The sequence below is a fragment of the Siphateles boraxobius genome, unplaced genomic scaffold (genome assembly GCF_051911475.1).
Source record: "Siphateles boraxobius isolate OS27281-9 unplaced genomic scaffold, OSU_SipBor_1 49, whole genome shotgun sequence".
In the NCBI taxonomy this organism is placed as follows: domain Eukaryota; kingdom Metazoa; phylum Chordata; class Actinopteri; order Cypriniformes; family Leuciscidae; genus Siphateles; species Siphateles boraxobius.
Genome location: NW_027509130.1, coordinates 6669287 through 6695103, shown reverse-complemented (window position 1 = coordinate 6695103; position 25817 = coordinate 6669287). Strand labels below are relative to the sequence as shown.

The following is a 25817-nucleotide window of genomic DNA, read 5'->3' as shown; positions in this document are numbered from 1 at the left end:
GTGAAGCTTTGCTGCATCTAATGGGGAAAATCTGGCATCGCACCCAAACAAAATCTTAATAAAAGCTCATTTTGTTAGATACTGTATGAGCCACAATGTTGGAACACAAATAGTATTGATATATTGGCTTTGGTTTTCTATCAGTTTTTTTAGTTCAACATATTTCAAAAAATATATATTATAAATAAAATAATATTCATAAATAATTTCATAAACTTAAACCTCTATCACTTTTTTTGTTTCACTTTTTAAATAATCTACCAAGCAGCTTCTTTAAAATGAGACGAAACTGAAAGGGTAACTAAACCCCTGGTCAGAGCCTGACTCCACACACTGGCAATATTTGAAAAATGCTGGAAAAGTGGGCAGAGCCCAGCGGAGATAGAGGGGACGAACCGAGGGTGGGGCTGAGCGGGGGGGATGGGGCATGTGCACCTGAGACCCGCAGAGACGGATTAATTGACAGTTCCTGTCAGACTCTAAAATGGAGAGTGACTGGAGTGACGCAAGTAGCTTTGCAACAGAGCTGTCATTTTAAGTCGAGGATGTTGAATTGTCTGTGGACACAGGGTCAGAGCCATATCAATTCGAGCCGCTGGCTCAAACTGCGGTCTTAAAGGGATAGTTCGACCAAAAATGAAAATGCTGTCAGTAATTACTCACCCTCATGTTGTTCCAACCCTGTAAGACCTTCGTTCATCTTCGGAACACAAATTAATATATTTTTGATTAAATCTGAGAGCTGGATCACTCCTCTATAGGCTTCTTGAGGGATTGAACTTGCAGGCCCCGAAAAGTTATTTTGACATCGTTAAAATAGTCCAAGTGACTACAGTGGCTCAATCTTAAGTTTATCAAATGACGAGAATACTTTTTGTGCGAAAAAAAACTAAAATAACCTCTTTATTTCAACTATTCATTTCCTTCTCTGTGGGCCTCGAGTCAATTTTCGGAACAATCAGGGCCGGATTTGGGATTTGGGACAACAGCTTAGATTTCGGGACTGTCAAAACAGTGGTTTTGACGAAACAAGATGGTTTTTATACTGCCAAGGGCGTGGTAGCTCGTACCAAGGGCGTGGTGAGCTGGAACCTGCTTACGTCACCTGCCACCCCAAACATCCAATAGGAAAATTCAACTGCAGTAGCCACCGTTCAACCTGAAGAGGGCAGCACTCAGACGTTTTTACACATTGTAGAATTAAAACACTTTATACCCAAATGTCAAAAAAGTTACTTGAATCAATGAACAGCACTAATAAAGCCCTATTCTTACAGACCATTAACTAAAAAAAGTTGGTTTAGGGTTTAGTTACCCTTTAAGCCTGTGCTCCCAAGCTTAAAGGGATCATATAATGGTACATGCACTTTTACAAGTTGATTGTACTGAAATGTGTGTTGGCAGTGCGTGTACACAACCATCATACAATGATAAAAATCCATCGGGTGTTTTTGTTTTAATCTCCTTATATGTTTTCCCCTGCCTCAAATTGAGCCGTTGGATTTTGTGACGTCACTAGATCAGACGCCCCTCCCACGATTGATAATTGACAGCAGTGTTTCAACACAGACCCGCCCTGAGCGAGCTGTCATCTTAGTCCGCCATTGTTGATACGCTGGAGCAGAATGGCGTCTAAGCGATTGTGGTGTTCTGTTCTTGGGTGTAAGTTTTTCAACATCAATCTGTCAACGAACTAACCAATACATCAGTAAACACATAGAGTCTGTATCTCACTACTCTACCCTGCCAGTACATACAAAAATAGATCAAAGTGACATTACACTAACCAACCATTCAGAAACGTCCTGTTCGAGCCTTAATTGTCGAACTTCTTCGGGGCCGTCATCTTGATCCGGGTCCGACTCCGGTTCAAATTGGTATGGTTTCACAGATGTGTCCTCAGAGACTCGCGCTGCCATTCTTGTTCCAAAATATACCCTCATCTGTTGTCAAGGCAACACTCCACCTGCCTGGTGTCAAAACGCCCCAAAGAACAGAGGGGCGGAGTCAGCAAAGCTCATTATCATTTAAAGGCATATGCACTGAAACGGCGTGCTGAAAACAGAGCTGTTTTTGACCAGGTAAAATGAGTGTTTTCTTACAATACTAATGAGAATTTTTAATAGAAGTATATTACAAAGTTTTCATTTAGACCCTAAAGATTCATATTAACTTGTACAAAAATTGCATTATATGACCCCTTTAACATTTTTATGATAGTTTTTGAACATTGACATTTTTGTCCACTATGGATGTGTAAATGTTTTAATTGATGTACAACGATTAATACGTCATAACTTACGACTATGCACTTAATGATCAGGGTGAAACCAAATGTGAAGTGCCCTATACCTGCAATTCTTTGCTATTTTTTTTTTATTTTCATTAATTTTATTAAAAGTTTAATTTTCTGTTTTATTATTTTTATTTAACACTGTCATAATTTCTCTCTTTTTTATTAGCATTACTTTTGTTGTGTGCATTGGTGGTTATAAAAATTATGCCAATTGTACTTTGAACCTAAACATTGAAAAAAAGAGCAAGAGAATGATCAAAGATATATGCCACAAAGTACATTTCAATTAATGATTAATTGACATCACTTGTTTACCCAAAGAGGAGGTATCAGGTAAAGGCACGACAGTCTCACAGATGAAGAAGCAGGAGATGTGTATAATACAAAGCTTCATATTGTTATCATTCCAAATTAATTTTACATTTTTATCCACTGTAGTAGCAATTAGTGATGGTCTAGAATTGCAGACATTTACGCCACACCACCTACAAATTTCAGGCCTTTTTCATTATAACAGATGATTGGTCTCAAGATATGAGAGGTGTAGGGCTGTAGGCTACTGTCACAGTCACCAGCTCTGTCACCTCAACCGCACTACACTTCCCAGCATCCCTCATGTTTCCCACCTGCACGTCATCAATCACCATGGATACTAATGTTCTTCACAGCTGTCTGTCATCATCTGTGTGTTCCTGCTTGCCTTCAATTCAGTGTCTGGTATTGTTTGTGTCAAGTGCATACTGTTTGTGCATTGCACGCTGTCTCACCTATTGTTTGTATACTGAGTTACTTATTAAACAAATGCTTTACCTTTGCATCATCATCTTCATTGGATCTAATTTGTGACCGCTACTTTGTTTAGGGTACTCCAAAGTCATGTATTTAGGGCAACATAAATACCATTACATAGCAACAATGCTTAATAATGAATTCCATAATGAACCAATTTTTTTTCTCTAATATACAGATTGGTCCAAATGTTTTTTTCTTTCTTTATTTGATAATTGTTTACTTTTGTTCAGCAGTGGAGGTGGGAAACATTTTTGGGTTTGAATTTCAGAGCGAGTTTTAGAAATCACCAAAAAAGCTAACGTTGAGATCCATAAAAAAAAAGGTTTAGAGGTGAATCAGGTGAATATCTTAAAGGGTTTTATTAATTTCTGATTGGATAGGCCCAATTGAACTACAATTAAAAGTTCTTTGCTTCAACAACCATCTTAAATAATAAATAAGTAGGTTAAAATATGTTTTATCCTGAACCCTGTAGTGGAGTCTCATGAAACTCCAGTTAATGGATAAAACCAGAAGCAGATCACAGCAGAATCACATGACATGAAGCGTCATGGTAGTTTTGGGATAGTTTTATACTGCAAACTATTTCCCCCATCATTTACCACTGTGAACATATTTTAAACCTACTGTTAAGCTTTAAATGCAATGCATCAGGCATTTCTATCACACTCTCAGTTGAGAACTATAGGCTATTTTAGATTTTCAGCTGCTCTTGTTTTTTTATGAATCTCGATTAGAGTGGACATCTTTACTTTCCCCTAATTTGGATGCATTTTGTTACGAGCAAACATGCCAGGGGATATCAAAATATCATCATCAGTGTCTGTTCTCAGCCATTTATCTGATTCAAACAGGCCTATATGTCATTGTATCTGTGTGATCAGGAGACACCATTCTGTGACTCAAGAAAGCGCTTCACCCCAACCCGAAATTCTGATTCAAGTGAACATCATTATTCAAGTAAATTGTTGTGATCTCTGCCCAACACAATTTAAAGCGGAAATACAGGTATATCAGCCAAGTAGGCTAATCTGTGAAAATGCTTCAGATTCAGTGCATCCTTAATATTTCTATTCACACCTTAAATTAATATATATTTTTTTTATTTTCTGCATAAACATTTAATGTAATTTGTTTTCCATACCAAAATGCAATTCATAAAAGTGGCATATTCTGTTTAATTTATCACTTTATCACAGTGAAAGTGCCGGCGATGCGCACAGCCTACTTTTTTCTTTTTATATAAATCCCACGTGTTACAATATACATCAGACTATACTACATATATGTTTACTGGATGGGATTTGGATATATTTCGATAAACTAGGCTAGGCCTAATAATTTCATTCCTGATCACATGACTCGACACACCCGTATGACAATTTAAAAATGAAATAGCCTAATAAATGCAAACGAAAGTAAAATTGCTCTGTGGACATTTCAAGAGGACGAGCTTCTGTCGGCGAAGAAATATAATGTTTTCGCTCATTTAGCAGAAAGACATGATCGTTTTGTGTTTTATTTTACATAGCCTATTTGAAGATGCAAACACCGAGCTGTGTTTTGATATCAATATTGTTGATGATCGCTGATGGTACGTAGCATATTATTATCTCTCTCTCTCTCTCTCTCTCTGGTTGTATTAAATGGTTGATTGGAAACATTACAGAATATAAATGAACATGTTCTTTAGATGCGTGCCTAAACCAAAAGCTATACGAAGAGTAAGTAGACAAGCAAATAAAGTTTATTGTAAGGACAAACGAAGTCGTATTCAATTATTTAATTGTGCAGTTCCAGATCAATCTTATTGGAGATGCTTTTCATTTTTCATAGTGGTTCTTTTAACTTATACATAAAGTTTTTTCTAGATAGCCGTAGTTCCACAGTAAAACCGGTTTCAGCATGACTCCTGCTCTCATATAGGCTTAAACTTCACTTTGAAGAACCAGGATTATAGGCTATATCATAACTGTAAATGGACCTGCTTATGTTCATATGTGTGGCAGTAATTCCGTTTAAATCTGACGGTAGCCTATGTTGGCTACTTTTTTTTTACGCTCTTTCATTTTTGTGAAAAGGCACAAAATTAGCTATTACAAATTTAGATCTATATAAACTTTCTTGGCCGGCTTTGTTTTTCATGGTCCTGTAAATATTTTAAGGCTTCTGCTTAAATTGTTTTGTTGATAAATATAAATCTTCATAAGTTTCCTTTTGCAGCTAAAATGTTAATTTAAAAGTATTTATAAAAAAAATGTTTTTATGGATTATCGTAATTAATTATTTTATGGCAGATTGTAAAGGAAAATCCCTCATTTCATAAGCAGATAAAGAAAAGGCTCACATAAAAGACAGTTTGATTAAAAATTGTTTGCTATTTTAATTTTCAGGTCAGCTAAGCTGTGCCAGAGGCTATTTTGCATTTTTCAGGTTATATTTCCTGGTTACCTGATTTGACCCGTGTTTACAACACTGAAAGTAGGCTATCTCTGTCAATGATTCACGAACAGTTTGCCCGTAAAGTGCAAACGCTAAAACTTGTTTGACTGAAGATAAAAGTAAAAGTTAAAAAAATAAGGTTTACAGCAAAAGTCAACACAACTGTGAGGCTGTGAGTGAGCTTGTGCGAGTAAACAGCTTGAATGAATTTCTAAACGAAGGCGGAAGGAGACTAAACATTCAGTCCTGTCAATCAGAACTGCGCCATTCCATCAACAATGTTTCCTGAACTCGGCCCCTCCCTTCTCTACGTTTCATGGCCCAACCTGATGAACTCCAGCACTTTGTCTCAAGATGAAGAACGCTCATAATCCTCTACCGTTTTCACAACAAGCCCAGAATCCTCTAACTTTCGGTTCCCTTTCTGCACATATAGCAGGGGAGATCGAGGCCGTCGGCATCCTCCTGGAATTTCGCACCATTGAACCCGCTCCCGGCTATGAGTCGCGTACCCCAGCCACCTCAACCCCTCAAATTCCAGCTCAATCGCTTCTGTCTGAGAAATCTTCCACCCATGAAATAGGAAAGTGAAGGGTCATTTGATTGCGACTAGCTCTCGCCGCGAACAACGTCCCACGAAGACAAACAAGTTTGACACGCAAATGTTGTAGTTAAAAGTCTCTTTTTAGTCTGATTAACCAAGTTCTCCATAAAACAAACAAACTAACTAGCCCTACATTTAAATAAAATAACACGTATTATAAAGATATTAAATGGTAATCTAATCTAACTCCATATTTAATTGTATTAGTTTCAAGTTTAATTAATTTATAAAGCACTTTTAAAAACAACCACGAGACTGACCAAAGTGCTTTAGGCTACAATATATCTAAATACAAATCCTAAATATACACACTTAAGATAATACACACACATATAATATATGATTTACATTAAATAAAAATGTGTAAAAAAAACAAAAAACAAATAATCAATAGCCTACGCCAGAAGTTGTTAAAGATCTCTAAAAGAAACTTAAAAATAGTCAGGGAAGGTGCCACTCGGATTTCTTAGGGCAGGTTGTTCCATAACCCTGGCCCATCCACAGAAAACACTCGATCCCCTCTAAGTTTGAGTCGTGGTTGTGGGACTAGAAGGAGGTTCTGGTCACTTGATCTTAAGCTTCTGGAAGGGGTAGGTATTCAGCAATTCTGATGAATACATAAGCATGGTTACGCAGACATTTATTTACAAATAAAAAAAATATTAAAATCAATTTTATGCTGAATAGGCAGCCAGTGAAGATCTCTTTTTTGGAGTGATGTGATCATATTTATGACTTTTGCAAATAAATCTTGCAGCAGCATTTTGGACCAATTGAAGGCGAGTGATTTATGACTTGGAAATACAGCAATACAATGAGTTGCAGTAGTCTAAATGAGAAGTAATAAAAGCATGAATAGATTATTTCTGCATTTAGTAGATTACATTTTCAATAACACATTTGCAAATGTTTTATAAAAGATGTTTTTATGCATGTTTAAGGCTACTTCACTGCATTTACACTGTTCTGACCAACAGGGGACACCAGTGTGTGGCGTTACAACTTTAAAGCTGCTGTAGGTAACTTTTGTAAAAAAATATTTTTTACATAAATGTTAAAACTGTCATTATGTCCTGACAGTAGAATATGAGACAGATAATCTGTGAAAAAATCAAGCTCCTCTGGCTCCTCCCAGTGGTCCTATTGCCATTTGCAGAAATACACCGCTCCTGGTCAGAAACAACCAATCAGAGCCAGGAGGAATGTTTTAGCAGTGTCAATCACGCTCATGTACACGCTGATCACCCCTCTCTTGCACAGCGCTAGCGAGCGCGTACCGTCGTTCAAACTCAAGATTGCCGGTGTGCTACAGCTGTGCTAATGGCGGGGAAACAACCTGAACTGCCAATTTCTCGAGTGGCACCTGCTCATAAAACAAGGAGGTAAAAGGAAAAAGACTGATGACGATAAACAAACGAAAAAGAAAGAATTAGACAGAGCCCATTGACTCGGTGTCAAAACTCTACCCGCATAACATAGATAAAATGTCACGCACTGTGCTAAGTAACAATTAAAACCTGCTAATTCACTGGCTTGTCAAATTGCTGAAATAATGTACTAGCAAACCTTATCTAGCATTACATATCGGCTAGAATAATTACTTATATACTGTAACGTTAGTTACCGTTATATTAACGTTATCTTACTAGCTATTTATAACTTATAGAAAGAGTGCAACGTTATGAAGTTACATGTATTGCAAAATACATAATGATTTGAGGACCAAGTTTGTAGTCAAAGTATGGGGAGGCCATAGTCAATGTAAAGCATATTGTTGATGTTTTGTCCCTATTAGTGAATGTTCCATAACTGTTTATAATCCGCCGTCATCGGTGGTCCTGCTTGCTAGCCTGCGCGTTCACGGCAGGCACCGCTGGGGGGGAGGAGCTGTGGAGGAAGGAGCTGTGGGGGAGGAGCTGTGGAGGGAGGAGCTGTGGAGGGAGGAGCTGTGGGGGAGGAGCTGTGGAGGAAGGAGCAAGGGGGTTGGACCTATAAGTTGTGCTTGTTCAAATTTTAAGGCCATAGTCAATGTAAAGCATATTGTTGATGTTTTGTCCCTATTAGTGAATGTTCCATAACTGTTTATAATCCGCCGTCATCGGTGGTCCTGCTTACTAACCTGCGCGTTCACGGCAGGCTCCGCTGTGGGGGAGGAGCTGTGGAGGAAGGAGCTGTGGGGGAGGAGCTGTGGAGGGAGGAGCTGTGGAGGGAGGAGCTGTGGGGGAGGAGCTGTGGGGGAGGAGCTGTGGGGGAGGAGCTGTGGAGGGAGGAGCTGTGGAGGGAGGAGCTGTGGGGGAGGAGCTGTGGAGGGAGGAGCTGTGAGGGAGGAGCTGTGGAGGGAGGAGCTGTGGAGGGAGGAGCTGTGGAGGGAGGAGCAAGGGGGTTGGACCTATAAGTTGTGCTTGTTCAAATTTTAAGGCCATAGTCAATGTAAAGCATATTGTTGATGTTTTGTCCCTATTAGTGAATGTTCCATAACTGTTTATAATCCGCCGTCATCGGTGGTCCTGCTTACTAACCTGCGCGTTCACGGCAGGCTCCGCTGTGGGGGAGGAGCTGTGGAGGGAGGAGCTGTGGGGGAGGAGCTGTGGAGGGAGGAGCTGTGGGGGAGGAGCTGTGGAGGGAGGAGCTGTGGGGGAGGAGCTGTGGAGGAAGGAGCAAGGGGGTTGGACCTATAAGTTGTGCTTGTTCAAATTTTAAGGCCATAGTCAATGTAAAGCATATTGTTGATGTTTTGTCCCTATTAGTGAATGTTCCATAACTGTTTATAATCCGCCGTCATCGGTGGTCCTGCTTACTAACCTGCGCGTTCACGGCAGGCTCCGCTGTGGGGGAGGAGCTGTGGAGGAAGGAGCTTTGGGGGAGGAGCTGTGGATGGAGGAGCTGTGGGGGAGGAGCTGTGGAGGGAGGAGCTGTGGAGGGAGGAGCTGTGGGGGAGGAGCTGTGGAGGGAGGAGCTGTGGAGGGAGGAGCTGTGGGGGAGGAGCTGTGGAGGGAGGAGCTGTGAGGGAGGAGCTGTGGAGGGAGGAGCTGTGGAGGGAGGAGCTGTGGAGGGAGGAGCAAGGGGGTTGGACCTATAAGTTGTGCTTGTTCAAATTTTAAGGCCATAGTCAATGTAAAGCATATTGTTGATGTTTTGTCCCTATTAGTGAATGTTCCATAACTGTTTATAATCCGCCGTCATCGGTGGTCCTGCTTACTAACCTGCGCGTTCACGGCAGGCTCCGCTGTGGGGGAGGAGCTGTGGAGGAAGGAGCTGTGGGGGAGGAGCTGTGGAGGGAGGAGCTGTGGGGGAGGAGCTGTGGAGGGAGGAGCTGTGGAGGTAGGAGCTGTGGGGGAGGAGCTGTGGAGGGAGGAGCTGTGAGGGAGGAGCTGTGGGGGAGGAGCTGTGGAGGGAGGAGCTGTGGGGGAGGAGCTGTGGAGGGAGGAGCTGTGGAGGGAGGAGCTGTGGGGGAGGAGCTGTGGAGGGAGGAGCTGTGGAGGGAGGAGCAAGGGGGTTGGACCTATAAGTTGTGCTTGTTCAAATTTTCAGGCTAAGTCAAAGTTTTCTCAAAACTCCCTACTGCAGCTTTAAGACAGTGAATCATTTTGCGAAGCAATTGGTTCAATTGAGTCAAAGTTTCAAAAAGCTTCCTCTCATCCATCGCTACTGCCTTATTTATATTGAATTATAATGTTTGACAAAGACAGCAGCATTAAAACCTCTAAAGCTATGAGAGGGTGAAGAAGGATACTTCTGCCTTTAACGGACGTAGGACAGAGTCAGTTGCTAGCGCCCCTCTTGAGGCCATGGGAGTGCGGTTTACACATACAGCTCTTACTAGATGCTGCGGCCTTTAGGTTCCTTGTTAGTGTGTGCGCCTCCCACGCCAGAGCCCACCGTTTAAATCCCGCTCGGAGCAGGTAGTACTGGTCATTACCTGATTGCTCAGCCATTACATTACTGTTACATACAGTTAATGATACTGGTAGCACTCTTCTGAAATCAAACTAATTCTACTTCTATTCTGCTGCAGGATGATTCTTGCAGTAGCCTTTTGGATTAAACCTTATAACTTCACTGGGAAAAATAGCCAGAACACTCGAAGCTTGAATACTATTCATCCTTTAATATCAAGCATAGAAAACAGATTAATAAATATTAATTTTTAATTTAACACAACCCCATCCAACCATACCAGTCTTTTCATTATTTTTAGCCCACAGAAATTCCTGAATTCACGAGTTCACACTTACAAATAGTCAGATAGAGTAAAAGTATGCATATTTAGCGTGCTGTATAGGGCAGGCTCCGAGCTTGGTATTTGGCCTGAACCCAGGGTACTCTAGTATTTAGGATTTAGGATAGTATATACTAGTTTTTAGGATAGTAACCAAGTCACCCTCATGTATATAGCGCTTGTGGCGGTGGTTATGGCGCGGCGGTGGTGATGGCGCAGTGGATAAGACACATGACTGTTGGTGTGAGAGACCCGGGTTCGAATCCACTGTGAGACACCAATGTGTCCCTGAGCAAGACACTTAACCGCTAGTTGCTCCAGAGGCGTGCACCCTCTGACATATATAGCAATTGTAAGTCGCTTTGGATAAAAGCGTCAGCTAAATGAATAAATGTAAATGTAAATGTTTTAATAATATAGATTGTTTCAAAGCAACTTTACAGTGATAATAAGAAATTAAAGTAACAGAGATTGTTTTGGCTTTACAGCAGCTCTAGAATAAAGTTATTTTCCAGCTAAAGCTAGTTTTGATTGGTTGATTCACTTCCATTGCAAAAATCATTAGTTATTAACTTAGTGGCCACTAACGCGACACCATTCTAACAGAAAACCCTTAAAGGGATAGTTCACCCAAAAATGAAAATTCTGTCAGTAATTACTCACCCTCATGTTGTTCAAACCCCGTAAGACTTTCGTTCATCTTCGGAACACGAATTAAGATATTTTTGTTGAAATCTGAGAGCTGAATCACTCCTCCATAGGCTTCTTAAGGGATTGAAACTTGTTCCCCGAAAAGTTATTAAAAACATTGTTAAGATAGTCCAAGTGACTACAGTGGCTCAATCTTAAAGGGCATCTTGCAGGTTAGAGGACCCAACGAGTCAATGTATAAAAAAATAATGTAGGAACTAGATTTTCTTTAAAATATACATTTCTTTTAAAATACACTACATTGGCTTCTGGAGTCGTTTTTGTTTTTGTGAGAAAGTTTTATTTCCGCATCTGAAAATGGGCGTGACGGGTGTGACGTAGCGGGCGGGAGAGCGGTCTATTCAAACAACATGAAAACAATGGATCGCAATGACATTTCGGACGCTGAGGAAATTGTTCATACTTACTCGTATGACGGACCACAGCCATACAATTATGAGCCTGTTATGCTGTTGAGAGAGCAGGGACAGGCCAGGATTATTGTTAGACAGAACAACGGTCAGAGGAGACACACTGAGGTGTGTGTGAGGAGAACCAGTGGAGGACAGGGCAGGTGTCTTGGTGAGAGATCAGTGTTAGCTTATAGATATATACACGTTCGCTAACGATATACACTGTGCTCACAGTATTGTACAGATTATTACCATCATATATCAGTTAATAGCATCTGTTCAGATCCGATTTGTGTGTACATGCAGCTCTTTGGCAATGACGTTGCGATGATGGAGGGGTTTGCATTTGCAATAGAGATGTTGTCTTATTTAAATTGTATAACATGGAAATGTGTAGCTGATCAGGCGCATGTCATGCTCATTAATATCCGTCCAGACTAACGTTAAATTTAGCGGTTTCTCATCGAGAGACAGAGAGATATTTTTATTCCTGATACACGTTTTTGTTCCATAGGTGCATGTGTGGGAAATGCGAGGCAGTTCTTGCTTCGGCATCCCATGTTGAACTCCATCTTATTGCCGGGATGATAATCCTCCGATCTAAAGTGAATGCTACACGACCGCGTTTTTCGAAGCCGATGCAGAACAGAAATCCGGTCTCTTCACCTGCACAAACCGCATCCAGGCACGAAAGATAGATAGCATCGTCCTTTTTTTTATTTGGAAACCTGTGGACTCGATGTCCTGACAGGCAGGAGTTTTTGCAACCTCCACAAACACAATAATTTACCATGACCATGATAAATTAAAACACAAAAACTACCGAAAACACTGACTCACGACCGCTCTTACTGAATACCAACCTACTCTGCACTGAGCTGATGCAGAGCACACATACAACTCCCTCGTGTGACGTAAAATGACGCGTAAAATGCTGAAAAAAGCGGTTTTTACGAGCAGTCAAAGAAACGCTCACTTTATCTACTAAATTGGTGGCCTTATGTCGTTTTAAAACATTTTACATTTTTTTACCTGCAAGATGCCCTTTAAGTTTATCAAGCGACGAGAATACTTTTTGTGCTCAAAAACCCCCAAAAATAACTACTTTATTTCAACTTTTCATTTCCTTCTCTGTGGGCCTCGAGCCAGTTCACTAGTGTAATAGCGAAAGCTTCTGTTGTTATATGTCACACGCATCACACACATGACCAGCGTCAGCCAATAGTGAGCTTACGTGTGACGTAGCTCTGCGCTATCACACTACGTTAGATGTGAGCACACCACACAAATGGCAGCTTCGCCTTCACCCTCCAGAAACCCCCAGCTCATGCAACAAAGAGAAAAAAGCACACAAGACACATACAGTCACAGAAACTCAAAAGATAATAAACTATCAAAAATACGAAAAGCACTTGTAGAAGGTACAATAACCACAAATGTGTTTGAGAAGACACAACTTCACAGGATAAGTAGAATAGTTTCAGAATTTAGACCACTTAGCACGAAAGTAGGATTCAAAATACAACATAAAAAAAAGAAAAAAAACAAGTTTACATTTTGAAATTACCCAAGTTCACTCAGGTCTGTAGTGATTGGAGATAAGACACAGAATAAACATAAAAAAAGAAAACCAAATAATCAAACATAACAAACATATGGTACCCAGAACTAAACATACACACAAAATCCTGATTCCAAAGTTTGAACCAGTGGAATTCAATAAGCGAGGGCAAGAGAAGACAGCCAACCAGCCCGCAAAGCCATACAGATGCACAATCCTCAGATAACGATGTGAAACAAAATCACAGTAGCTTAATGGTTGCTATCGTGACGAAAGTCGAGGCAAAACAGCGACGTAGTCGCAATTATACGCGATCACAGCTCAATGTTGATGCTCAATTCCCACAAATAGCCCAAGAGACCTTCAGTTATGCAGAGGGACCACGGGATGATCCTGCACACAAACCGCTTCGTAGTCGCGCAATACAGCATATTGCAATACAGCGGCTCAATCAGGAACGTATAAGTGACGTGCGGAGAGGAGTGGGCAGCAAGCACACAGCAGACAGGGAAACCAGCTTACAGTCTAAGCCTGCGGCAACCACGGATGACGTCACAAGGACAATACCAAAACGCATGCCCAGTGACCACAACACATCCTTTATATATCCAACCAAAAAAGGAGGGGGGGACTAATAAACTAAGCGCAGGTGTATGACATTCCCATAGGTGGATTCAACCACTCTGCTACATACACTCACCTAAAGGATTATTAGGAACACCTGTTCAATTTCTCATTAACATTAACATTTTGCAAAGGTGTCCTCCTTTTTCTGCCACCCTCGCGGTCACCAGCTAGATGAAGCCACCTTTTAATAACTTTTTCGACCTCCAGCTCAGATGTATGTGCACACACAGTATTTCTTCTTACAGCCTCTAGAATAGGAGCATACAAATACAGAATTAAAAAATACTTTTAAATAAAATGAACAATAGAGACATAAAGCATTGTATTACAAGACAACACTGGTCAAAGAATTAAAACTTTCAAAATTAATTTATATAACATGAGGGAATACTCATGAAGATCCAGATAGACTTAGACACAATAAAAATGCACTTACCAATCACGATGTTTTTAAGCTGCAAGCTTTGGAAAGGTGTCTTCCCATGTACACCTCTCCAGTTGACCACTTTGGCAAAGTCATTTTTTATTGCTTGCCTCATAATACGCCAGACCGTGTCCTTTACATCCACTCCACCCAGTAATCCCAGTTCAAGTACCTGAAATATTTTTAAAACATGCCATCACTATTAAGTCAAAACACAAAACTTATATTTTCCAAATTAGACAAATATAAAGTTTTTGTTGTTGTTAGATGTTTCATGTTTTAGATTAATCACACACCATTTAATTATAACAGTAATTACAACCAGAATTTGTAAGTGATAACAGTATGCAACTGTGCGTTACTGACAGTGTTACCTACCACTTTTTGTCTTGTTACTGGACAGGATCGAAGATCACTTTCCAGGGAAGTTAACGACCTTAACTCTTCAATTGGAAACAGTTTTGGACTTTGGTTCTGTGTCTCTGTGATCTTCCGAACATTGTTTGCTTTGAGATCTTGCACCATCCTTATAATGTTCCTCTGCTGCTCCATAAGAATTTCTTGTTTAGATATTGTCATGGAGAAGTGCTAAAACATTAAACACAGGTATTGAAAGGTTTACCACACCACCACTGCTATGACATGAGCCTTACACTAACGGTGAATATATGATAGAAAAAGCAAAAAGAAATTTTACATCTTATTAATCAGTCATCTCTTGAGAGGCTTTTTCTCTGTGGTCTGGGTGTTTCATGATGCCAAGGTGACTGTATTGCCTGTTCGGGAGACTGTAAAGTTGTATATTGTTGCCACGTCAATTCACTGTGATGCTCTGTGATTTCTTGTGATTTTCTGGCAGAACTTCTTACTTGCCATGGCTGCTGGGAAGTCTGGTGAAGTGGTAGAGATGGTTCAGGCAAGTCGATTGCTTGGCGTAATGCTGGCCCAAGAGTTATTTCATGCCTTTCAGAGGCAGAACTTATATCCAACAAGGATGGTCTTGAAGTTTCTTTGATCTGTGTTACATCTGGAGACTTCTGTTCCCATACAGAGGGGTGGTTTTGTCTTTGTCCTTGAGGACTTGGTTGTAGCTCATAAGAAGCAGAACAAATCATGTTGGATAGTGGATGTATTTGAGGGGCTTGTGGCAAATTGTTTTTTATGGGTGCAGTAGCCTCCTCATCAGTGTCATATTCATCCATTAGGCGCCTGTTTCGTCTTTAGGAAAAGTGACATTTTTTAATGATTAGCCTACTAAATTTGAGGCTAAATTAAATTTGAAATGTTCATGTAAAGACACTATTCATTGACAAATTCCCTTTTTGCAGTTCAAAAAGAAATGTGCAAGTTAATTTGTAACACTGCACAAAGATAGAAGTCAATGAATTACAAAATATACGCAATCTTACTTTATTTTCCGTTTTGGTGGCCTCAGGGAGTCAGGCTCAGCCTCTGACTGGAGATCGGTCTGTTGTTCAGCAAGAGGCAGTTTCCGACGTGCTTCAATATAATTTTCTATGAAAAACAGAATTCAAACATCATAACAAAAAGTTGTTTACCATTTAAACTTTTTAACTGAATGTATTGTATAGAAAAATGATTTATACATACTTGCAGTATACAGAATTGTAACTTTATATGCAGACCAAGACTCGTGGGGTTGCTCCAAACACTTGGTTGCCCTTTGAATTCCTTTACCCTTGTAAGGAGGCCATACACACACACACACACACACACACACACACACACACACACACACACACACACACACACACACACACACACACACACACACACACACACACACACACACACACACACACACACACACACACACACACACACACACACACACACCATTTTCCACCCAGATTGCCGGCACAACCTCCACTTCGTCAGTGTCAACAAAGCTGACAATGTGGTACATGATTTCTGCAAGCAAAATATAAACATGGATAAGTTATTTTAAAAAGACAAAGGCAAATACAGAAAATCAATTATAACTCTTAAGTGTCATACCTTCTTGTGTAGATTGTGTCCGAGTGTAGCACAAAATGTCTAATTACAATTCTGGAGAAAAAAAAAGAAGAAGAACAAAACAACAAACACACACACACTTACACTTCATTTTAAATGTAGAAGGGGGAAAACAGCAAACTTGCCCTGTCCCTCAAGCGGCAACCTCACATACTTATGTATATTTTGTCTAAGCCTAGAACATTTCAGCTCCAATGACAGATCTAAAACAACAAATATTCCTAATTCACAGGAATCTATTGGGTAGTCAAACAAGCTTTCTTTCTTACTCCCTACTCCCTAAAAACAACAAACTTGCTACCTTTAAACAAAATAATGTTTTGTACCAGAACAACAACATTGTTAATGTCAAAACAATTATCACCTTCTGAAATTTTAATGACCACACCATCCCTACTTAATTCTCTGAACTGCCCAATAGTTCCATCAAACATCTGTGGTAATGGCCCATGAATTTTGTCTGTGTTTTCAATCGTTGAACTTCACTGCTGCTTTGTGGATCTATAGCGTCCATTGCAGCCTTCGAATTACTTGAGTTAAGGGGCTGTGTGGTTTCCTGATAATTTTTTGCAATTTCTGCAAGTAATTTTCAAAAGGAAATGCAGATATTAGGTCTAAATGACCATGAAGTCTGACATCTCCACTAAGGTGAATCAATCCATGTATATTGTACACTACAAATTCTGGGCCATACAACTTACTGAAATGTTCAACAAATGACACAAGCAATGTGTTGGCAAAGTCATTCATGGAAAAACAGAACAACGGATTTGCTAAAATGCAAATTGCAACAGACAAAAGCATGAAATTATTATACACTTGCTCTGCCAGAAAACTTCTAAGAACAACTGAAGAAATTGTCTAAATTCTCTTGCTTTCCATTTTAGTCTTTCTTCCAGACTCCTTGGTTTTCTGGCAAATTCAACTGGGATAAAAACTTTTAAATGACTTAATCTCTCAGATATAGCTTTAACCTGACGTCCAGAAAGATGACATTGTAAAGGTCCAATACTACTTATCCACAAATCCAAAAGTCTTCGTACCACACCAAGACACACCAAATGCATATAATCATGAGGAAAACAACTAACCATCCCTATATTGGTTTTGACCAGAGGTGATTGTCCTAAGTGCTGATCTTCATCCATAGGGTGCTTTAAAGACTCATCAGTCCTTTGAGGTGCATGAAACTCAGGGAAAGTCATGCGGTGCATAAACACCTGACTCAACACACTTGTCACATCCAGAATAGCCCGTATGAGATTTAATGCATTTGACAAAGGCTCTAGCAGGAGCATCACATATAACTGAAGCTACTTTTTAAAAAAAAGTCTTACCATAACAAATCCTTCTCTCAAGCTATTTAACTCCTTTACAAGAGCATCTAGGTAGTCTAAAAGGGAAGTTGGTTTGCTTACACCACAAAATAAAGCAATTAAAACTGGTGTTGAAAGATACAGTACAAATTACCGAAATGTTTATGCCTATCGATCAATCTGTTTTTAAACCGCGGAAAGAGGTCAATAAAACAGCTGGAGAACAATAATCACATAACGTTACATTGATTTACCTCAGGAACGCCTTTTGATAGCATGTTAGTTGGCTAGACAAATTATATATAGAGAGGACTCAGAGTATTTAGCTAAATATGTGCACTATATTACATATTTATTATATTTTTACTTATACAATTAAGTTATTATAGCCTACTAAAAAACAAATTATATTTATTTTGAGTTGTTATTTTTAACCTTTAATAATAATACCAGCTGACAGGGCTCTCTGTATGTTTACAGCATTATGTGAGATATTTTTTTTCTTGAGAAAAATTAACATGTATCTACTGTACCTAATATTTATCCAAATGAATTATAGGTACAATATTCAAGGATTTTCACCAGGGGTCGCTAACCTCTTACAATAACAAAGGCGTATTATGATGACGTGTATTCCGCATTAAGCGTAAGTATGGATCTTGTCGTCAAGCTGATGGATCTTTTATGGATGAGTGAATACATTGATGTTTTTAACATGACTGTGGTATGAAGCAGGGCGCGATTGCTAAACTGTAAAAAAAGATTAGTTGACTCAACTTAACTAAGTCAAGTAATCTTGTTGCTTTGACTGAGTTAAGTTGAGTCAACTTATAGTGTCAAGTTTATTGCACTTCAAAACACGAGTTGACTCAACTTCCTGTATCAAGTAATGTGGACTGGAAAACATTAGTTAAGAGAACTAAAAAAAAGATGTTGGTTGAACTTATGTTGGTAAATGGACTGCATTTATATAGTGCCATCCAGCTCGTCGGGAGCAGCTGGGGTTAGGTGTCTTGCTCATGGACACCTCGACACTTGGTCAGGTGGAACCGGGGATTGAACAACCAACCTTCTGGTTTGTAGACTACCTACATGAACCACTGAGCCACTGCCGCTCAGATCTTATCAAGTTAGTTTACAGAAATTACTAGATTTCAAAAATTTTAGCAAACTAATATCTACAAAGTATCTACATGAGAATTGAGAATTGGCCAGTCAAACTTAACACTGACACTCTGGCGGCGCTAGCCAGCTGAATTAACAGCGCTCAAAGTCGACACTCAGAGGCTGTGTTCAAAATCATATCCTATACCCTCATTCACTATTCCCTACATTAGATCACTAATATAGTCCACTTGACTGAGTGAATAATTCAGTTAATTTTCAGTTAATTAAGTTAATTGAGACCCTGATAAACACCTGCTGTTAACAATCAGAATCACTGAAGGAGATAGGAACAAGAAGAACAGAAAAAAAGACGAAATCAAGATAAAAGACATTAAATCTTAGCAAAAGATCTCAGCAGATGAGGATTAAACATCTCCACAAACAGCAATATCAGCTTCACTTATTACTAACCAGACTGACTTTATTTCTGTCAGACGTCTACAGAAGTTCTTATTAAAAGGTGACAGAGGTTTAGATGTCATTTTATTTTTATTTGATGTTACCATAATGGTGATCAGTGATTGCTTTAGTTGGGCTCTTGACACTTGACTTTTGAACATTAGTTGTTCTTTGGCTGCTGTAGCTGTGTCTTTAAAATACATCAGCTATGGCACAAAGCTGAAGACAACAGGATGACAATGACTGTTTGTTAATAGTCACAATCATCATATTATGGCCTGATTTACTGATCTCATTTGCTGTCTAAAGTTGTTAAATGGTGATGTCTTGTAGTTTTGATTTTGGTGTCATTGTGATTTTCCACGCTAGATTGAGATTTTGAGATCATTGGATTTGATGTAAAGAAAATAATGTTTTTAAAAAGGTTATACTCAGAACATTTTGAACTTCTTGATCAGCCAGACACACACAGGCATCTAATTGGTGTATGAATCTCAACAATGGTGACAATCATAAGTTTTATGCTGCAATGCATGTTGGGTACCAAAAAAAAAAAACATGACTCCCAGCATGCATTGCAGCATGAATAAATTATGCAGCTGATTTGTCTGGTTATTTGCTTTAATTTTTACTTTTTGTTTTTATTTTTGCTTTTGGTTTTGTGTTGACTTTTAGTTGCGTATTTTGGGATGTTCAAATTTAATGTTATCTTTTTTGTTGATTGTCACCATTGTTGAGATTCATACACCAATTATTGATGCCTGTGTGTGTCTGGCTGATCAAGAAGTTCAAAATGTTCTGAGTATAACCTTTTTAAAATCATTATTATTTTCTTTACGTCAAATCCACGATAGATCTCAATCTGTAAAATCACAATGACAACAAAATCAAAACTACAAAACATCACCATTTAACAACTTTAGGCAGCAAATGAGATCAGTAAACCAGGCCATTACATGATGATTGTGACTATTAACAAACAGTCATTGTCATCCTGTTGTCTTCAGCTTTGTGCCATAGCTGATGTATTTTAAAGACACAGCTACAGCAGCCAAAGAACAACTAATGTTCAAAAGTCAAGGGTCAAGAGCCTAACTAAAGCAATCACTGATCACTATTATGGTAACATCAAATGAAAATAAAATGACATCTAAACCTCTGTCACCTTTTAATAAGAACTTCTGTAGACGTCTGACAGAAATAAAGTCAGTCTGGTTAGTAATAAGTGAAGCTGGTAATGCTGTTTGTGGAGATGTTTAATCCTCCTCTGCTGAGATCTTTTGCTAAGATTTAATGTCTTTTATCTTGATTTCGTCTTTTTTTCTGTTCTTCTTGTTCCTATCTCCTTCAGTGATTCTGATTGTTAACAGCAGGTGTTTATCAGGGTCTCAATTAACTTAATTAACTGAAAATTAACTGAATTATTCACTCAGTCAAGTGGACTATATTAGTGAACTAATGTAGGGAATAGTGAATGTGGGTATAGAATATGATTTTGAACACAGCCTCTGAGTGTCGACTTTGAGCGCTGTTAATTCAGCTGGCTAGCGCCGCCAGAGTGTCAGTGTTAAGTTTGACTGGCCAATTCTCAATTCTCATGTAGATTCTTTGTAGATATTAGCTTGCTTAAATTTTTGAAATCTAGTAATTTCTGTAAACTAACTTGATAAAATCTGAGCGGCAGTGGCTCAGTGGTTCATGTAGGTTGTCTACAAACCAGAAGGTTGGTTGTTCAATCCCCGGATCCACCTGACCAAGTGTCGAGGTGTCCATGAGCAAGACACCTAACCCCAGCTGCTCCCGACGAGCTGGATGGCACTATATAAATGCAGTCCATTTAACAACATAAGATCAACCAACATCTTTTTTTTAGTTCTCTTAACTAATGTTTTCCAGTCCACATTACTTGATACAGGAAGTTGAGTCAACTCGTGTTTTGAAGTGCAATAAACTTGACACTATAAGTTGACTCAACTTAACTCAGTCAAAGCAACAAGATTACTTGACTTAGTTAAGTTGAGTCAACTAATCTTTTTTTACAGTGACGTATATCAGTGCCACACACAATGCGAGTCCCGCGGATATAAAGGAATAAGGACATTTCATTCTACCGAACTACACGCAAGTGCTGAATTAATACTCACACAGGTCAGTTTATTATACGAATTAAACTTGAGGTAACGCAGCGCTGTTTCACTTGCTCTAACAGTTACACTATCCCACTAAACGCTATTTGAGTGTGTTGAATGTTGTTAGTTAGGTTGTGTGTTGGCTGTATGAGACTAACTAAGCTAGATCAACATTAGAATAAAATACAGATCATATTCTAACATTTCATCATGTTGAACTAAATAACATTGAACGTTTTATGTACATTTGCTCACCTGTCTAATAAAGTACATGCAACACTCGCGTCTCTGTCAAGTCGAAGTTAGTCGCGGACGTGGAGCTCTCGGCATCTCGAAAGATGCTGATCTTCGTTTTAGCCCTCTTTTTGTCTCGAAGTCTGCTTGCCATGGTCCATAATGTTTAAACAAAACAACAACAGCGTGAGGGTCTTGCTAGGCATAACGGCAATAACCCGAATGTTAACGTCTGTCGCCATGGTTACTATCACAGTGCGAGCGCAAACCTGGCGGAAACCGAGGCTAACACGGATATGACGCCATTGACTGGCGACTCCTCACCCCTGCTCACACGCCCCGTTTCCTTGGTTAAAATCGCAATTTTCTCACGATTTAGAAATAGTTGGAAACATTTGGGATATTGTAAGTAATCAACAAAACAAAATATATAACATTGGCCTAGTGGTATTTGGATATTTTACTGCAAAAATCCTGCATATTGTACCTTTAAGATCGGAATCAAATCACAAGATCAAGCAATAATAAAAACAGTAGCCTCCTTTACCATGTAAACATTGTAACATATTGTCACTAAACTTAACAAAATTCTGTTTAGTTACTAAATGTTTTGACAATCACAATACACATCCATGCTTAAATATCCCTGTTTCTCTGGACAGAATGTTCAAAATATCTTATTTTCATGAGCATTACTAATGTTCTTATTTATTGTATACTATTGTAGGCCTACTATTGAGACCATAACAAGTTTGCAGTAATGCAAAGATGTCATTATTTAATTTTGTAAAAAATATTATTTTAATTTGAAAACACTGAGTTGAGAAATACACATTTCAGCATTATAACTAATCTATATATGTGCATTTTCCTTTAGAACTAAGCAAGATGACTCATGAAACCATATGTTTATTATATCGCTGTCGCATTATTGACTTCAATAATCGCAATATGACCTCGATAATCGCAATGATGTTTTCCCCAAATCGTGCAGCCCTAATGAGAATATATGAGTTAGTGAGTTTCCCGCTGACATGACATGAAACTCTTCGGTGTTCCACTCTTTTAAAGCTTAATTTAACATCACGACAGATATAACAAGTCAGATACACGAATGATTGCATTTTTGACATCATTACTGGGAAATAAACTGATTTATTTAAAAAGTCTTGTAAACACGGTTTACTTTCATTGCCGGGTTTTTTGTTTGCATGCAAACCAGGTCAACGGGTTATTTTAATTAGCTGATTTTTGCAAGTTTCCAGCATGTTGGTTTTCATGTAGCTAAACATGCTCATAGAACTGAATTGAATCCATCAGCTTTCAGACTACAGTTTATTTCTCAATGCCACAGCAGTGATTTCAGCCACTGCTCTCGCAACAGCCTTCAGACTGAACTTTATTTCTCACTGCCACAACAGTGATTTTTACCACCGCTCCTGCAACAGCTGTCCATCTAAATTTCTGAAGGAAGAGAAAATGTTAAAAAAACAAGAAAAAATGGATCACTTCACTGCCCCAGCAATGATTTCTCCCTCTACTCCTGCCGAGAGCCCTCCCGTTTTCTTTCATCTCCTGCAGGATCGTGCACTTGATCGTGGCTTATTTTTCCACACTTTGCAACAGCAATTTTTTTTTTTTAATCTGCTCAGTCTAGGGGCATTAAATTCTGAAAGTCTTCTCTACCTGAATGGCTGAACTAGTCGCAGTTTGCTGTCCTTATAAATATTTCTTTGGGGGTTTAACTTGGAGCTCGAGCCGAACCTCGGGTTCAAGCCTTCGAGGACAGCAAGCCAAATTTGTGTACCTTTAACTATTCTAACTGAATTGGCAGGCGAACTCGTAATGGGGGAAAAACAAACAAAAATGGCGACACCCACTGGATGCACCTACATAAATACTTGTTCTTCTTACTAATGATGGTATCTATTAGTATGTATTTATTTTTGCTTTGAAAAAATAAATACATTTGTGCGTGCAGATTCATTAGTTTTAAACTTCAACAGATTACCTGGATTCAAGGAAGTTAACGCTTGGTAGGATCAGGGTACAACATGCATTGATTTCACAGTAAATTTCTGACTACAGTAATTTATCGTAAAATAATACTCTTTAATTCTGTAAAACCCTGCAGTGCAGTAGATAAGTTGTGTTGTATTAATATAGTTTATTTGCATATTGTATTTGGCTTTAAAGTTTAAAACAAATAACATGATGGAATTATTATAATTTCTTTAGATGTGTCCAATGGGAGACACGCAGCAAAAAATAAAATAAATAATAATAACTGATGAGCTGCAGAGAGATTTAACGTATGAAGCATTATAAATATGAGGAAATATAGAAAACAAACAAACAATGAAAGCTGCATCTGTGTGAATACCTGACTCATTCAGCTGAAATGACTTTTCAGAGACAACGTTTCAACAGCTTAAACTGTAAAGAATCATTGTGTCATTCAAATTCATCAAATACATTTTAGATTTAGGGAGACACACCCCAACTCATGTTCATTTATTGATCTTTTAATAGTGTGCAGTTTCAGATTAGTCCCTTGCAGATGCTTTACTTTTTTTTTTTCATAGTGATGTTTTTCCATTTAATCAGAACTGGTTTATCTGGATTAGATACAGTTGCACAGAACTCCGAGTCAAAGGAAATAAAACATGTTTAAACAGATTGTCTTAATGAATCGGATCACTACAGCTCTTCAATTTGACGATCCAGAAAGATGATCTTAATTTAAGCTGAGCATAAATCTGCTTATCTTTATTCTTGTGGCTGTTGTTCCAGTTATATCTGACAGCATGCACAATGTTTTTTATTTCTTTGAGTTGATTCTACAAACGAGGCTCATAATTAATTGTCCAAACACTGTTATGGTGTAAATATGAGTCTCGTCTACAGGTGTTAAACTAACACTGAAGTGTGTAGGATCTACTCTTAGTAGTGTTGACTGTTGAGTTATCTGTTCTTTGTCCCTCACTTCCATCCGAGATGATTTTACAAATGCCAAATCTTCTGATCGTGATAAATGATCTCAAGATAATTTGATGAAAATATCTGGATTAAGTTTTCTGATATTACTGTGTGTTCTTGTGTAAGTTGGAAAGGGCAGATATATCGATATTTCAAAAACATGATCAGGAATGCAGTGATCGATAATCATGGTTTCGAGCGTGTTGAAACTTTGCATACATGTTCATCACCCTAAATGAGAAAGACACAAAGAAGGAAAAACATATATAGGTTAACCGGCATTTCAGTCAACTCAAAAATCGAAATGTTCAAATTGACCCACAACATAACATGTTTCATTTCATGATTTAATTAATAATTTTCTCTCTGTTATCAAATCTGCTGCATTAAAACAGTTTCATTTTCTATCTTTATAATCTAATCCCACATTAATTCAGAACAAATGCACAATTCAGCTATTAAACCACAAAATTAATGTTTGTTAGACAGTGTTTCTTCAATATAAATTAAATGACTTATTTAAAAAACCTGACAAAATGAGGAAAGACAGGGACCAGATTGAGATTTTCCAACATCACAATCAAACGGATATAGATTTTTATTTTCACTCTACTAATATTATTTACATTCTATACAGTTTATTATTATTTTCAATCTCTAAAGCAACGTGTTTATTGTATCTTACCTATTCCACTTTTGTTTTTTTAAAATAATATTTTATTAGGTGTTTCATAATTGTTTTACGGTTTACGTTTGTCTTAAAAAGCCTATAATATGTTGTTTAAAGCCAGGCTCCCATTGTGACAATTTACCCCGTTTAAACCTGAAATGAATAATAACAGTCTTCAGGCTTGCTAAAACTTCAGGCTTGCTAAAACTTCAGGCTTGCTAAAACTTCAGGCTTGCTGAAACTTCAGGCTTGCTAAAACTTCAGGCTTGCTGAAACTTCAGGCTTGCTAAAACTTCAGGCTTGCTAAAACTTCAGGCTTGCTGAAACTTCAGGCTTGCTGAAACTTCAGGCTTGCTGAAACTTCAGGCTTGCTGAAACTTCAGGCTTGCTGAAACTTCAGGCTTGCTGAAACTTCAGGCTTGCTGAAACTTCAGGCTTGCTGAAACTTCAGGCTTGCTGAAACTTCAGGCTTGCTAAAACTTCAGGCTTGCTGAAACTTCAGGCTTGCTGAAACTTCAGGCTTGCTGAAACTTCAGGCTGGCTAAAACTTCAGACTTGCTAAAACTTCAGGCTTGCTGAAACTTCAGGCTTGCTGAAACTTCAGGCTTGCTGAAACTTCAGGCTTGCTAAAACTTCAGACTTGCTAAAACTTCAGACTTGCTAAAACTTCAGGCTTGCTGAAACTTCAGGCTTGCTGAAACTTCAGGCTTGCTGAAACTTCATGCTTGCTAAAACTTCAGGCTTGCTGAAACTTCAGGCTTGCTAAAACTTCAGGCTTGCTGAAACTTCAGGCTTGCTAAAACTTCAGGCTTGCTGAA

At 38.7% G+C, this 25817-nt stretch overlaps 2 protein-coding genes across 3 annotated transcripts in view; one reads left to right on the top strand and one right to left on the bottom strand.

Moving 5' to 3' along the window:
* Positions 1-25817, bottom strand: part of LOC143710998 (MIF4G domain-containing protein B) — a 1123636-nt gene that overhangs the window by 590518 nt on the left and 507301 nt on the right. The gene's annotated exons all lie outside the window — the stretch shown is intronic.
* Positions 4456-25817, top strand: part of LOC143710967 (uncharacterized) — a 96059-nt gene continuing 74697 nt past the window's right edge. The window contains exon 1 of the mRNA XM_077202240.1: positions 4456-4682. Coding sequence (XP_077058355.1) covers positions 4631-4682 — 52 coding nt within the window. The 5' untranslated portion in view covers positions 4456-4630. The remainder of the gene's footprint in view (positions 4683-25817) is intronic.